The 16,880-nt window shown below is 37.5% G+C and overlaps 1 protein-coding gene across 1 annotated transcript in view; it reads left to right on the forward strand.

Moving 5' to 3' along the window:
• The first annotated feature begins 2,750 nt into the window (after positions 1–2,750).
• The window catches only part of vps39 (VPS39 subunit of HOPS complex), a 28,661-nt gene continuing 14,531 nt past the window's right edge, over positions 2,751–16,880 (forward strand). The window contains exons 1-14 of the mRNA XM_081347457.1: positions 2,751–3,340; positions 4,224–4,289; positions 4,382–4,446; positions 4,844–4,886; positions 5,058–5,152; positions 7,686–7,784; positions 7,870–7,962; positions 9,814–9,997; positions 11,715–11,835; positions 12,904–13,024; positions 13,112–13,241; positions 14,207–14,349; positions 14,434–14,574; positions 16,481–16,622. Of these exons, the coding sequence (XP_081203583.1) occupies positions 3,268–3,340; positions 4,224–4,289; positions 4,382–4,446; positions 4,844–4,886; positions 5,058–5,152; positions 7,686–7,784; positions 7,870–7,962; positions 9,814–9,997; positions 11,715–11,835; positions 12,904–13,024; positions 13,112–13,241; positions 14,207–14,349; positions 14,434–14,574; positions 16,481–16,622 (1,516 nt within the window). The 5' untranslated portion in view covers positions 2,751–3,267. The remainder of the gene's footprint in view (positions 3,341–4,223; positions 4,290–4,381; positions 4,447–4,843; positions 4,887–5,057; positions 5,153–7,685; positions 7,785–7,869; positions 7,963–9,813; positions 9,998–11,714; positions 11,836–12,903; positions 13,025–13,111; positions 13,242–14,206; positions 14,350–14,433; positions 14,575–16,480; positions 16,623–16,880) is intronic.

Below are 16,880 nucleotides of genomic sequence, written 5' to 3' on the forward strand. Positions count from 1 at the left end.
GGCGCAAGTTCAGTTAGGGCGTGTCTGAATCCGTTTAGTTTAACCATGGTCTAAAAGGGTTGTCTCTGTTCTCTTAATGAGTAATGGGTGTGTTTTGGGCTTTATGTGCAATAAACCATCTCATCTCCTATTCCCTTTAAATGCCAGTTGCGCTCGCGCCATGGCGGATTCACTATTTGAGAATTTGATAGTGGAAAGACCGAACGCATCTCCAGAACGCAAACGGATCTGCTTGTGCGAGAGGTTAAAGCTCAAGCAGACCATCCACGGGACAAGCTGGATTCACCATATCTTTATGTACACAATAATAATCGTTTACATTGTAATCCTTTTATTTTTTATATTTGGCATGTCTGTGTGTTGCTGCGTGTAATAAGCAGAGTGTACGCGCGTTGTGGACCCGCCTATAGGCGCACATTACTACCAGGCTCTTTAAATAACAACAAAAAAAATTATATTGCATCATTGATTTTAGACCAGTTTTCAGTCGGTCAATGGCTCAGTCTATTTCAGTTGCCTCAAAATAGCAACGTGACAACAATGCACCTGAACACACCTCGTTTTCAGACTAGCAGCCCATGGGTGCACAGATGAGCATTTACTAATTAAACAACATGGTGCAGGACGTGAAAATGATAACTGCGTCAGGCTGAAACTAGCAAAAAACACTTGCGTCGGGTTGCACCGGGTGTATAATAGGGGTCCCTGTCACGGTTCATGAATTCACTGACTCTTTCTCGCGCTGTGTTGTGTTGTGTGTGTGTGTGTGTGTTGTGGGCGTGGTCGCTGATCTGTTGCTGATTGTCATCAGCGCCAGCTGATTCTGATCAGCGATCTCTATTTAAGCTCATGGTGTTTCGTCTTGTGTTTGTCAGATCGTTGCGAGAGTTCTCCCTGTGCTGTTGGTCTTCATTGGTGTTCCCGGTTCCCGTTTGGATGTTCACGTTGAGTTCTGCCTGCCTGTTCTTGTTCAAGGATCCTGTTTCGTCTCTGCACTTCACTGGTTCGTGTTGTGTTCCTGTCAGCCCACGTCATCTGAGGATTTATCCCTTCTCATCACATCACCACGGGATTCGGGTTGCCCATCTGCTCCCTGCGCTACCAGGGATATATGGACTGAATATTGAGTGTTGGACTACTCTTTCTACGTGTTCATTCAATAAAATTGAGTTCTTGCATTTGCATCTTCTGTCTTCATTTCCCGTAACAGTCCCAATGTACTTGTACCTGTGCCTAGACATGACCACAACAAGGCATGATGTAGTCAGCCGGATCCGGGCCGAATCCAGATCAGATGGTGGATCTGTGCCTAGACACGACCCCAACGCAGCCCTGAAGTGTCAGCAGAGATTGTGTCAATAGACTCTCCCCTGTGAAGGCCTCATCGACACGACAGCCATCGGCACTGATCCTCAAGAAAGACCTCAAGAACCAGACAGGTCCTCCACACAGACAATATTACTGATTTGACTGCTATTTGACACTATTGGATGAGAACTGAACTTCGCTGGATGAAAACATCACTGTTTTCTGCAGATTAGCTTTATAGAGGAATTTAACTCATTATATAATTGATGATGTTTACACAGTTATTGTACCAAAATCAACACTGGACTAATTTCAACCGAATAATAATGACTGTTCAGTGTTCACTATTATCTTTTTAGAATTATCTTGAATTCTGTTCGCATCATTGAATCTACTGTATATTTTGCTGTTATCACTGCAAAGATTCTTTGAAGCAATCATTATTGTATTAAGCGTTATATAAAAAAAGGTGACTTGACTTGTTTTCTATATTGTTCGCTATTTTAACTTGAAATTAAGACAAAAATACTCTTTAAGAAAGTAAGAGTTTGATGCAGTAGGTCCTATTCCTCTTTTTGACCACCAGATGGCCATAATGTACACAGTTTCGAAAAGCTTTGAGCAATGAACAATTATTTTTGTTGGCCCAACCCCCAAAATGAGTTTTAAATAGGTTTTTGGTTCAATGCATGAAATAAGGTCTGTGGTGAACACAAAGTGAAATCGTGTGACTGTAGTGTAGTTTGCTTATCTTTTTAATTCTATTGATTGTATTTAGGCTTCAAATTGTATTAAAAAAACGTTTGTTCATTTGTGAAGATTATCATAATGAACAAAATATGTAAGAATCACCAAAAATGGTGGAAAAAAAGGTATAGCTGAGTGACAGGTTATCCCGCCCTCGTGCCAGTAAACACGTCATCAGAGAAGAGAAATTATTTTGATTAAAGACTACTTTTCACGTGTGTGTTTTTTTTTTTTTTTTTGGCCACTGTATAATGAAATTATGCATATTTGGATGCATCTATACATTTGTCGATATACTGTATGCAAATTGATGAGAACAGGATAGTTTGAGAATCACATGTTCGTCACAAACTCACTGACTCGTTGTGTGAACGCCAAAATTGTCCTGAAACTGAATATATATATATATATATATATATATATATATATATATATATATATATATATATATATATATATATATATATATATATATATATATATATATATATATAATAAATAATAATTTTAATACATATTTTAACATACATAAAATATTCATACATAAGCATTATTACATTACAATTCCTATCAGGCAATACACAATATAATTCAACTGTGTAAAGGATTTATGTGTGGAATGTCAATCATCTGTGGCAGCAGAGTGCACGCGCTCTATGTGTGATGTTTTTAATATAACTCTCACGAGCTCTCACAGTCACGTGTTAGTCACAGTTCCAGGAAGTTCCCGCAGCATCAGCTCAGGCTCGGTGCTAGCTGTCAAACACTGAAACCTGTCAGATAGAAACTCAGATTAACGGACAATTAAACGGTTAAAACGGGAATAAACCACCGCGTCTCGCAGAACAATGGGATGAAACACGTTTTTAATTTCAGGATCTGTGTTTTTGCGAGTTTAAAGGGCAAATATGGAAGCTAACTAGCAAGATGCTCATGACACATTAACAACACAACAAAAACAAAGGAGTTTCAGTGTTATTTTTTTTAGACATTGGACCGACACAGGACTCAAGAAGGATGGAGTGGGACATTTGACAAGAGGCGAGATGGTTAACAAATAAGTTAACGATCTATGTCTGCTGTGTAGTAGTAGTGGATTTGCCATATTTAGTTTGTTTACTATTGTCCTGTCAGCTGCCATCAGATTATACAGTGCTCGGGCGTTTAATTTTTTGTTTTACCATTGTTGGTTAAGTACATTAGAGCTCCAGTATGCATGACGCATTTGAACCGGTTCCTATTTTGGAGAAATTACCGCTCCAGATTGACTGTCTGGCGGCCTGGGGTGAGTTCACATTTAGTCATTTAGCACGTCTTTATCAAAAGCGAGTTCTGCTTCCCTTTTTTCTCATTCCCATTTCCTTATACACTTTTAACTCACATGTGGAGTATCATTGATAACAAATTTGTATTCGTCGATTAAAGACTAACTTTAAAGAAAAATTAAAGTCTCAAAACCTTACACACTGTAGCATTTGATGAATGAGTTGTTGTATAGTTGTTCAAATCGCCAGAAAGCTGTTTCCTCTGGCTGTCTCACAACATCTTTTAGCTGTCTACATAGACAACGCGTTAGTATTTCTTCCCAGACAGATTTTTGAGCAATAGGGATCGAATAGTTGAATGTTTGTTGATCAAAAAGTGGAATAGTTGCTGTGCATCGATTAATCGCATCCAAAATAAAAGTTTTGGTTTACATAATATATGTGTGTGTGCGCTGTGTATAATTATTTTGTGTATATAAATACACACATATGCATGTATATATTTAAGAAATATTTGCATTTATTTACTGTATATATATATATATATATATATATATATACATATACAACGTGTATTGTATATTATATATACATATACATATTTTATGTATAAAAAACTAAATTTTCTTAAATATATACTGTACATGTGTGTGTATTTATATATACAAAATAATTATACACATATATTATGTAAACACAAACTTTTATTTTGGAAGCGATTAATCGTTGCACAGCCCGAGACCCAGTTGACACGCCTTTGATGTCCAAGAAACTTTAAGCATTTTACACCACTTGAGATGGACTGAGCCTCTTAATTCTGGATTATACTACAGAATTAGTTCATGAACTCATTTGTACATCTTTGCCATGTCATTTAGTGTGATAATGATACTGTGATTGCAGATGATTGGCTCCTTGTCGGGACCAAACCGGGTCATCTCCTTCAGTACAGGATCAAGAAAGATGCAGGTGGATAGTTTTTGTTCGCAGCTGTCATATATTCTGCATTGATTATTTGTTGGATTTACTTTTAGTTTCATTGATAATATATTTCATTACAGGTACAAACCGGTTTGAAGTTACATTAGAGAAATCCAATAAGAACTTCTCAAAGAAGATTCAGCAGGTATGAACCGATAGAGTCCATCCATCAAAGGATTAATTCACCTAAATGTCGTCATTATTTACGCACCGTTATGTTATCGATCAATAGTACTTAATTTGTGGTCTGCTTCCCACACTAAGCTATCGTACGACTTCAAAAGATGTAGAACATGGGCCATTTTTATGCTGTTCTTTGGTCCTTTGTGGGGTTTGACATCTGTTGTCACGTTAAACTGATTTTTTTATAACCTGCATGAAGATTCTTCAAAAATTCTCTTTTTTTAAAATAGAAAGATTTGCTGCATGATGGTGAGAAAATAATGACAAATTGACAGTGGTTAACAATGTCTAAAGAAATGAATATACTTCTGGGCATCTCTTATAATCTGTCAATTCCTCTTTCTATAATCCTCTTTCAGCTGTTTGTGGTTTCGCAGTACAAGATTTTGGTTAGTCTTTTGGGTGAGTATTTGTCATATGATGTGTCATACTCATATGTACTTTCTTTGTTGGTTGCATATTTGAGTTCAGCTTGCAAACTTGTTTCATAGACTAACATTGATGTGGTGTAGTGCATATTATGGAACTGTGTAGTTTTGGTGTCAGCTGTGCCATTGCCCTCTTGTATTTCAGAAAATAACATCCACGTTCATGACTTGCTGACGTTCCAGCAGATAACTGTGGTGTCCAAAGCCAGGGGAGCCACACTGTTTGCCTGCGACCTGCAGGTAGGCTAAAGAAGTCCTCTGGCCGGCTGATGTTTTCATGCATACAGTACAGTGGTCCCAAAATGTGTTTGTGAAATGTTGATGTTGATATTTAAAGGGATATTTCACGGCTGGAAAGATGAATGTGTATTTAAATTGGGTCATTTATGTAGTAGAAATGTGAAATTTGGAGCTTTCTAGACTGAGAAAAGCCAGAAAATGTATTTTTGGCTCATGTGGATGAAAGACAACAACTCCCAGAATGCACTTGCTTCGCTGCCCTACGAGGACACTCCCAAGCCACGCCTACCGGTTACAGAGGGCAGTGTCGGGAGAAATAATACAACTAGGCTACTAGTCGACTCGAAACTGAAAAGACGGCGTTTTATCGTGAGATCCCCCTATGGGCGAGTTGAACATATGCGGGACGAGCTCCTCCTACTGGCTGTAGTCTCTCGCCTCTGGACAAAGAAGCCTCTGATGATGATAAATGACGTTTTTTGCATCATCTGAGTTTTTTTTCCAGACACACAATACAGAAATCTCTCGTCTCAGGGGGACATGAGGGAGGGAAGCACATCACTCGAAAATACTACTAGGTTTCTACTGATACAAAGCTTAATGCTAATCGCTGAAGTATCCCTTTAACGTAATAAATTATGCGAGTGGTTACTCTGCGAGGACTGAACTTGAGGTGAACTGACTTCATATATCTTCTAAAAATCATCGCCACAGTTGCTTAAAAGTCATTACAAAATAAAAAAATTATTCTGTGAAAAAATATTTTGTTATGATATGATATTCATACACTTTTAAGTGTGCCTAAGGGGTCCAAATACTCAGGGTCCCCGGGGATCCTTCAAAAGTTTTAAAAATCTTAACTGTTATTAGAAAAGTCTTAATTATAATTTCAAGAGGTTCTTTAATTTGTGGATAGAAAAACAGGAATCTTGATATGGCATAATGTGATTGCATGAAAAAGGCTGTTATAACAAACTCAGGGTTCCCACGGGTCATGGAATTTCTGGAATGTCATGGAATTTTAAAAGGTCTATTCTAGACATTGAAAGTCAGGGAATTTTATATATTTTTTGTCCAAGTCATGGAATATCAGGGAATTGAGTTTGTTGCTTTAAATTTTAGTTTCCATTTATCAAAATTTGATAATTTTTTTTATCGCGCTGTTTCACACATCTTTCTGTATTGTTGTGCTTAGCCTATTTTGAGCGCCATATTTATTCCCTTGCCGCCCAATTGGAAATCACTTAGTTAACAGGTACAGGTGACTGCATTCGACTAAGGCAAACATGCCAGGAAAATGTAAATTTCAAGAGCTTTGGCTACAAAATAAACAATTTAAAGACTGGGTGTAAAAAGTAGATGACAGAAAAGCTAAATGTAAAAATTGTAAAACTACTATTGAGCTATCAAATATGGGTGAGGGTGCACTTCACAGCCGTTCACATTTTGCCGTTCATTATAGGTCATAGAAATTCATCTTTTTAGTCAGTGAAAGTCAGGGAAAAGTCAGGGAATTTGACACTTGGTTTAGAGTGGGAACCCTGCAAACTGATAGTTGTGTAATGTCTGTTGCATAATCCAATGTTTTACTCTGGGTAAAATAATTAATGTTGTTAATAAGAAATATTTTATAGCAAAAAAAAAAAAAAACTGTAGTTTGCCATGTTGTCTTATTTGTATTTTTTATTATTTTTTTCTTAGTTTGTGCCTCTCTTACAATGTTGGACTGTTGAAGGTTAAATGGATCCAATCCATGTTCAATAAAAAGGATTTGATGATGCAGCAATAACCATAATACATGTGTTTCTGAACTTTGCTCATTTAAAACAGGATCTATTTTAATGGCAAAAGTTCAAATAAGTGAGCAAGTGACAAAATAAATAACAGCTGATGTTATTTATCGGTTGTTAAAATAGGTATCGGTATCGGACAAAAAAAAATCCTAAAGATGCATCCCAAATTTGAACTGTAAAGTTGTTTAGTATGTGACCATAGACAGACATTGTTCTACCCGGCTCAAATGGTAATAATTATGTTTGTGCAGGTCTTAAAAAAAGCCTTACATTTGATTTTTACAACCCTGCAAATACCCTGAATACTTTTGGGACCACTTTTAGTCAATGCCATTGCTTGTTAATAATCTGACTCTCTCTACTGTCTCTCTCTCTTTCTCCCTCTCTCTCTCTCTCTTTCTCCCTCTCTCTCTCTCTCTCTCTCTCTCTCTCTCTCTCTCTCTCTCTCTCTCTCTCTCTCTCTCTCTCTCTCTCTCTCTCTCTCTCTCCCTCTCTCCCTCTCTCTCTCTCTCTCTCTCTCTCTCCCTCTCTCTCCCTCTCTCCCTATCTCACCCTCTCTTTCTCCCTCTCTCTCTCTCTCTTTCTCCCTCTCTCTCTCTCTCTCTCTCTCTCTCTCTCTCTCTCTCTCTCTCTCTCTTCTCCCTCTCTCTCTTTCTCCCTCTCTCTCTCTCTCTCTCTCTCTCTCTCTCTCTCTCTCTCTCTCTCTCTTTCTCCCTCTCTCCCTCTCTCTCTCTCTTCAGAATTCCAGCTCAGGTGAGGCCAAACTGCGCATGTGTGTTGCAGTGAAGAGGAAGATTCAGCTGTATTACTGGAAGGACAGAGAGTTCCTTGAATTACAGGTTGCTTGAGGCTTGGAAACACACAAACAACATATTTTTGATGAACCATAACAGTAGCCTAAATCTAGTTTGGTCTCTCCTGCAGGGAGATTTTGCCGCTCCAGACATTCCCAAGTCCATGGCTTGGTGTGAGAACTCAATATGCGTGGGTTTCAAACGAGACTACTATCTGATCCGGGTAAGGGAAATACAATTCAGCTCTGCTTATATTTCATTTCCTTTGCAATTTTGTTAGCCAGCAACAATACAGCAGTGGCCCAATAGGGCGAGTGATCATTCAGTCAACACCCCCATGATGGCCCCTTGGTAACTTAAATCAGAAAACCAATATTTAGCTTTTCCTCACTAGTGTCAACATCAGCCCGGGACCTTTCAAGCACACTTTGTTTCCTCTTAAACTAATACAGGGTTTCCGCGGAGTCATAAAAAGTCATAAAACGTCTTAAATTTAATAAGAAGAATTTTAGGCCATAAAAAGTCATAAAAACGTCCGGATTTTCCATACAAGGTCATAAATTTAATTTAGCCACGTCATAAATTGATATGCTCGTTCATTCGTTGGTTCTACCATTGCCTTTTCCCCCTGAAAATGCGCTGGCGGTATTATGTTAAATGCACAGGATAAATGCGCCAAAAGCGGAACGCTCATTTGAAACGCGCGCCACACGGACCATTTAGCCGCTCGGCTCCAAGTCCAAACGGCAGCGCAGCGCGAGCTCAATAGAGCAGACGCGTTTACTCTGATCGGTCTCGGTCACAAGATCCAGTGAGAAGTGCTTGAATTCAGCGAGGAACACAAGTGTCTCCGTGATTTAAACCAGTTTAAAGGCAGATGAAGCAGCGCTGACAAACAGGAGAAACACTGTGCGCAACGATACAGTCAGAAGGCTTTTCCGTCTACAATCTCCCATCATTTATCATGGATATACTGTAACGTTAGCCTAGTAAAATTAACTGCACCATGTGGGATATACATATTGAATTTTATTATATTATTAGTGCTGATAATGTATTAAAGGACTAATGGAATATTTACAGTATTTAATAATGTATTTAGGCTACTGTTTTTCATACATTTCCTGAAGATACGTGCCATCAAAGTTAGGCAACACAAACCTGTTTCAAGGCTTAACCCCTATTAGCATATGCAGAAACTAAGTAATTATTTTCCCAATAAAGGTAATTATTTTCTCAATAAATATGTTTGAATGTCCTACCTCAGATTTGTGAAATGTTCACCAGTTTGGCAAGTGTTTGTCATTTATATTTTCTGACAGTAAAGAGTAAAGTTAGTTTAAAACCACAATTAACGCTCTGGTTTCTACAACTTTCACTTAGAAGCAACAGTCTGCCTTTAAACTTGAAAGAAATAAAGATTTGACATTTATCGTGATAATTATCGATATTGACTAATATAAAACAATTATCGTGATAATTGCCTTTGGCCATATTGCCCAGCCCTAACTGAAATCTCCCGGTCTATCACAATGGGAAAGTGTAGGCCTACATTTAACAAGCCATGGCTCAAAGATGGTGTGTTTAGTAGTTGGCTCAAGCCCGTTGCAAATAATCAGTATCAAGCATATTGCACACTGGGTAAGAAGGCGTTGGAGCGGTCTTTAGGCATTTAAATAATACATCTTGTTACTTTAAATGAAAGTCAATAAAAAAAAACTTTTGAAAGGAATTTTAATGAATTTTTCGTAATTCGTGTAGGTCATAAATTTCAATCATAATGGTCATAAAAAGGTCTTAAAAAGTCTTAAATTTGACTGACCAAACCCTGCAGAAACCCTGTAATAAAATCAGTCAGATGTATAGTGAATGGTCTATGATCCATGATGTATAGCTGATATATAGTGAATATAGACTAGATTGCTCTCCTATAATCTGTAGCTTAAGATACCATGTATGTATATCAATATATACGTGATATATTAAGCTCTTAATATATATATATATTACGGATATTCACTCATTAGGTTATTGTTGTTGTTTTTTGGTTCAATCATATGACTTTTCTCTTCAGATGGATGGACGTGGCTCAGTCAAGGAACTGTTCCCCACTGGGAAACAGCTGGAACCGTTGGTGGCCCCATTGGCTGATGGGAAGGTGGCAGTGGGTCAGGATGACCTCACGGTTGTTTTGAACGAAGATGGCGTCTGCACTCAGAAATGTGCCCTTAACTGGACGGACATTCCTGTTGCAATGGGTATGATGTCAGTCTTAACAAACGTGTTTCTCAGGTGCTCATAAGCCACTTATCAAACGTGTTCAGTCAACAACAGATTGTCAAGAAACAGTTAACGATCAGATAACCTGATCAAATAATGAGCAAAATAAGTGGTTGAAAATCTTGTCTAATATCACTTCCAATGTCGTGAACAATCAAATCTTTACTAGCTTACCGTACATAGCATAATAAAACAAACTGCAAGCAAAACATGCTTGACAGTGTCATTTCTTTCACTTGATGAACTGTTTGTTAATTCTAACAAATAATTGAACATCATTACATTGTTTTTTTAACAACTGAAAAGAAAATAATAGGATTTCTAACAGTAAATCGATATCATCATATTTGTCGATATCATCGACTCAAATCTATATTTGTACTGTTGTTTTATTGCTGTTAGTTTTTATGATTTTTTTTTTATTAATACTGTAAAGCACATTGGACAAAGTAAATTGTATTTAATTTAATTGACGTGTTGCAATGCTCTTCGGTTTTTAATGCTTTATTCAACATCACAACCGACATCACAACTGAAATACGCAGATACGCGAATCATTGCATTTTCACGTCACTATGGGGAAATAATCTGATTTATTAATAAAGTCTTGTAAACGCGGTTTACTTGCGTCGTCGGGTTATTGGTTTACATGTAAACCCGGACAACAGGTTTTTTTTCAATAAGCTGTTTTTTGTGAGTTATCAGCGTACTGTGCATGTAAACGTGCTAACGTGTAAACGATTGTTATAAATGCATATAGGGTACGTGCAAATGCTTAGATTGTAAACCGCTTTAGTTTATGCAAATGAAAGGCATTCACTTTATTGTTCGTAGCCTAATTTGCTTCATTGTTTTTATTTTATTACCGAATCTTGACTTTTCCTCAAAAGTTGCCTGAGAACTTTTTACTTACGTAAGTTAAGTTAGTATCAGGTTTTTTTTTTTTGTGGTACCGAAATTGGATTCAAGAATTGTGAAATTTAACTAACTAAACAAAAATTTTGGTTTCTAGCGAAAATAACAATATCATCATGATATATATTGTTATTGTGGTATAAAATTACTCATATCTTGATTATAAAATTTTGGCAATTTGCCGACCTGGGCGTTTATTTTTTATTATTCTAGTACTCTACTAATTTTATTGTTTTACAAGAAAGATAATTATTTGTTTTATTGATGGTACTTGTGCATTATCTTTAAGCTTCCGCTAAGGCAAACGTTCATTACAATGTGGAAGAACAGCATAGCAACAAACACTCCTGGAACAACAGTGCTTTCAGTCCTTATTTTTTTAAGTCCTTATTCAGATATATTTGACGCCTGAATGCTGCAACTTACTAATGAGGATCAGAATCGGAACTTTTTTTGAGTGATGATGCAAACAAATCATTTACATGATTTTAAACTGATTCCTAGAAAAAACAATTATGTGAGTGTATAATTATTAATATTGGCCTATGAGCAGTTCCACACGTAATCTGTTCCTGCAGGAATATCTACAGATTTCCACACTCAACATGCACAAACTTCTTTGCATGGCTTTTTACATATTTGCGCTCGTTTGATTCTATTTTAAGCTATTAATGATGATGTATTACTGTCAGCTCTTTTGAACATGTTTTTCTATTTTTAAATCCATTCCTCTTTCATTTCTGAGTCTTCTTATGGCTATTTTCTCATGTCTGTCACTAGAGCACCAGCCGCCCTACATCATTGCAGTGTTGCCCCGGTATGTGGAGATCCGCACTCTGGAACCCAGACTGCTGGTGCAGAGCGTAGAACTGCAGAGACCGCGCTTCATCACCTCCGCTGGGTGAGAGCTGCACACGATCTCACTTTACAGGGAAACATGGGCATTTTCACTCTGACTGAAGAGCTATTTTACATTAGCTATGTTTACATGAACCCACATAATCAGTTTAGAATCAAATTAATTTAGTCAGACTGAAAATCCGTCATGTAAACACCACTATCGATGTGATCGAGCTTGATCCGAATGAAATTTTCACCGGATTGAAAGGGGTGCTGTAGACCTGAAATATATGGAAGCTTGTTTGCGCCACAGAATAAAAAATAAAAAAGATAATTGCGACTTTTTCTCTCACAATTGTGAGTTTACATCTCACAATTCAGACTTTTTATCTCAGAATTGCGTGATATAAAGTCGCAATTGTGTGTCATAAAGTCAGAAATGCGTGATATAAAGTCGCAATTGTGTGTCATAAAGTCAGAAATGCGTGATATAAAGTCACAATTGTGTGTCATAAAGTCAGAATTGCGTGATATAAAGTCACAATTGTGTGTTAAAAGTCAGAATTGCGTGATATAAAGTCGCAATTGTGTGTTAAAAGTCAGAATTGCGTGATATAAAGTCTGAATTGTGAGATTAAAAACTCGCAATTGCGAGAAATAAACTCGCAATTCTTTTTTTCTCAGAATTGCATATTTATATCTCGCAATTCTGACTTTATAACACGCAATTGGGAGATATAAAGTCGCAATTGCATGTAAAAAAAATGTTGGTTTCTAGCAAAAATAACAATGTCATCATGATATATATTGTTATTGTGGTATAAAATTTCTAATCTTTTCTCAGAATTGTGAGATATAAACTCGCAATTCTGTCAGTATTTTTTTCCTTATAATTGGACTTTATATCTTGCAATTGCACGTTTATATCTTACAATTCTGAGAAAAGATGTCAGAATTGTGAGATCTAAACTCGGAATTGTGAGTCCAATTTTCTTTTAAAATGTTTTATTCTGTAGCGGAAACAAGCTTCCATAGAAATAACCGCATCAGCAGGGGAAAATGAAGCATGTAAAAGCTTCAAGCGTTTTTTTTTTTTTTTTTAACTTTCTTTCCCTCTTTGATTTCACAGATCAAATGTTGTCTATGTCGCAAGCAATCATTTTGTCTGGCGTCTGGTGCCGGTCTCCATAGCCAGCCAGATACGGCAGCTGCTACAGGACAAACAGTTTGAACTGGCGCTTCAGCTAGCGGTGGGAAACTCTGATTTTAGCATCCAGTAAATACTGTACGCAAAGTACACAGTGTGTTGACCTTGTTTTCTTCTCATCTTTCCTCAGAAAATGAAGGATGATTTAGATGCAGACAAGAGACAACAGATCCATCACATTCAGAACCTGTATGCCTTCAACCTGTTCTGTCAGAAGCGCTTTGACGACTCCATGCAGGGGTTCGCTAAGCTAGGCACCGGTGAGTTAAGTTCACACAGCAGTGATGATGCACCAACAATGACGAAAGAATAAATGGATTGTTGTAATTGATTTCCTTGACGACCACATTCAATCATTCTAGAGAACTTTCTGGTAGGCTGATTAAAAAAACAACAACTGTTGTTTAAATACCAACAACTGGTCAGATTGAAGTTAATTTTCATGTCTGATAAATCTCACGTTATCTGTGGTCTTGCTGACTAAGGCTGAGCTGCATTGTACAGTCCACTAGAGAGTGCCATTGCACCAGGACAGTAAGAGGTGAGGAGAGGAGAGTGATGAGGGATTTTTGTAAGTTAACATGTAAGATTGCATCACTGTTTTTCCCTCAACAAAACCATTTTCATTGGCTTTTGGATTATTGCAGAAAATAAGCTTTGTGACCAACAAAAGTTCATGATTTATACACATTTTCTTCATCATGGTAATCTTCATAAATGAAGTTTTGAAGCCCAAATACAATCATCAGAAATATAAAGCTAAACGTAGGCTTTAAATGAACTACAGCACGGTCACATGACTTGAGCGTCACCACCATTAAGCTTCAACAACTCTTTCAGTCTTAAATTTAGAGTTCGAATAGTTTGCAAGAGCACAATTATATGTGTGACTCGTGAGTAGGTGAGTTTACCTGTTCAGTGTGATGATGTTTAAAGTCCCCGACAACCTCTCTAGTCCCATTTAGACATTTATTAGCAAAAGCCTTTTTGAAGCTTTATAAAATTCACAAGGTGTTATTATCACTAATGTGTTTTATATCATAGAATAAAACATGAAAATACTTTGAGCTTGTGTTCACCACAGACCTCATTTCAGGCATTTAACCATAAACCCAATGACTTCAGGAAGATGCAAAATGCAACTCGTTTTGGCCCCTCAAAAACACGTCATCGCTGCAGCGCTCTGTATAATGGGTTAAATCTGATTTGCTCTTCTCTTGTATAGATCCCACTCATGTGATTGGACTGTATCCAGACCTCCTTCCCTCCGACTACCGCAAACAGCTTCACTACCCAAACCCTCTGCCCACACTGTCCGGAGCCGAGCTGGAGAAAGCCCACCTAGCCCTCATAGACTACCTGACACAGGTGTTCGGGACTTACGAAGTTCACACGGAGTGCTTTACAAACGTTTTTCATATTCTTACGGTTTTCTCTCTGTGTTTTTGATAGAAACGCAGTCATTTGGTGAAGCAGCTGAATGACTCGGACCCCTCTACCACCTCGCCTCTCATGGAGGGAACCCCGACCATCAAGAGCCGCAAGAAACTCCTTCAGATCATCGATACCACCCTGCTCAAATGTTACCTCCATGTAAGACCTTCAGATTGTTCTCAATAGCCCTGTTGTAAGCCCTCGTGGGCTGCATGCACAGCATCACCTACTGGTGATTGCATCTCGCTTATCTTAAAGGGATAGATCACCCCAAAAATGAAAATTTGCTGTTAATTTAAGCCCTCATGCTATCCAAGATGCTTCAGTAGAACAGTAAAGAAGATTTTTAGCTGAAACCGTGATCCTTGGTGATTTATATAATGCAAGTCAATGGCTACTGCCACTTTAAGAGTCACAAAAACACACAGGCAAAATATACCTGTGGCTCATGATGATACATTGAGGTCTTATGAGGCGAAACATTAATAACTGTAATCCACAGCCTCCGCAAACAGTGTTCATGACAATCTGTAGTGCGAGCATCCTGTCGCATAATGACGTATTCTGACGTCTGTCTGTGAAAATGGTTTAAAAAACGTCTTGTAACAAATCTAGTGACATGCTGTAATTATCTGTCCACAGACTGTTGATTTGATGAGCGTAACTGGTGCCCGCTGCATTCCCAAATGTCCTTTAAATTCACAGCACATGCACAGACTATTCACTGTGAACTGAGACGCAGAAAACACCAGATCACGAGATGATTGTGTGATCAAAGTGCGCTCTCCACTTTGAAACATGTAGCGCAACACATCTTGTTATTTTGAGAAGTGTAAAAATATTTTCGGTTCACTGAAACTGCCAGTGTAGTGTAGTGAGAAACAGTGAGGATCATGTGACACTGAAGACTTGATCACAGGAATACATTACATTTTACAATATATTCACATAGAAAAAAACATTTTAAATTATAATAATATTTCACAATATTGTTGTTTTTACCATATTTTTGATCAAATAAATGCAGCCTGGGTGAGCGGAAGAGACTTCTTTCAAAAACATTTAGAAATCTTACAGACCCCAAACTTTTGACCTGTAGTTTGAATATATTGCATATAGAAAATGAAGACTATTTTTAGGACCATTAAAATATCAAACCACATTATTTATAAATTGGACGCTGCAAGATAATTTGTGGCTGCTGCTATTAATACTTTTCTAAAGGGATTTTGTGACTTTTCAAAATCTTAGTTATCCATATTTATCAGTATGTATCAGTAAACCAAAGCTGACATTGAATGTTATGATAAGCTCACGAAAGATTGTAACTAAGGTGTGTAGGGATGCACAGATATTAACATTTTCACCGACACCGATAACCGATATATCGGCAGATAAATCTAAGTCCAAATTTTTATAGAATTTTTGAGAGCCTGATTACAAAAACAAAAGTCTCACCATTAAAAGCCATGTCCCAAGCACACAATTATAATGTTCTCATTATAATTTTATGTAGCATATATGACAGACTTGCATGTTGCACTTTACTGTATTTTACTTTTTGAAGTGATTTCAATCATAAAACATCACGGAGAACAGTGTGCATCTGAAGTGTCTCAGCTGAAGGAAATAATACATTATTTATCGTTTTTAATATATCGGCCAAACGCATTATCGGGACAATAACGTTAAAAATTATCATATATCGGCCAATACCGATAATATGGTGGCCTATATATCGTGCATCCCTAAAGGTGTGATTAGTTCTTTAGATAATTGTGCCATAAACTCTAAAATATTTTCCTTCAAACTGTTAAGAAACTCATTTTCATTACAAAATGCCACCAGTAAACAGTGTTTTTTTTTCTGTTCTCTTAATTATTCTCAGTTGTTTCTCATAACTGTAATACTGTCAGTAGAAGTATGATGTATAAATGAATACTTGTCTATGATGCCTAAAGTGCTTGACCAGCTAGACGGCTCTCTACAGTTAAAGCTAGATTACCTCAACACACTGTAATGGATTCTGTGTGAACTTACAATGTAGTTTTGTTTTGTTTTTTAGACCAATGTAGCCTTGGTGTCTCCTCTCCTGCGCCTGGAGAACAACCACTGTCACATAGAGGAGAGCGAGTACGTGCTGAAGAAAGCTCATAAATACAGCGAGCTCATCATCCTCTATGAGAAGAAAGGCCTTCACCAGAAAGGTGCGCACAGTCTTATCAACCGCTTACTGAAAACTTACATCATCTAGACTATCATGTGTTTATGTGAGCCTGAGGACTCTCCATTAGGAGTGTAATGTGTGTGTGTGTCCGACATGTTGCTCATCTCTCTGCCAAACCCAAGCATCTGAACATCATTCGGAGGGCTCAGATCAGCTCTTGTTTATAGAGATGGCTCTAATCATGTTTTGTTGATGTCATGCCTTACAGAAAAATGCAGATGAGGACCAGGCTGTGTAG

This window comes from Scardinius erythrophthalmus (assembly GCF_964197995.2).
Source record: "Scardinius erythrophthalmus genome assembly, chromosome: 19".
NCBI lineage: Eukaryota > Metazoa > Chordata > Actinopteri > Cypriniformes > Leuciscidae > Scardinius > Scardinius erythrophthalmus.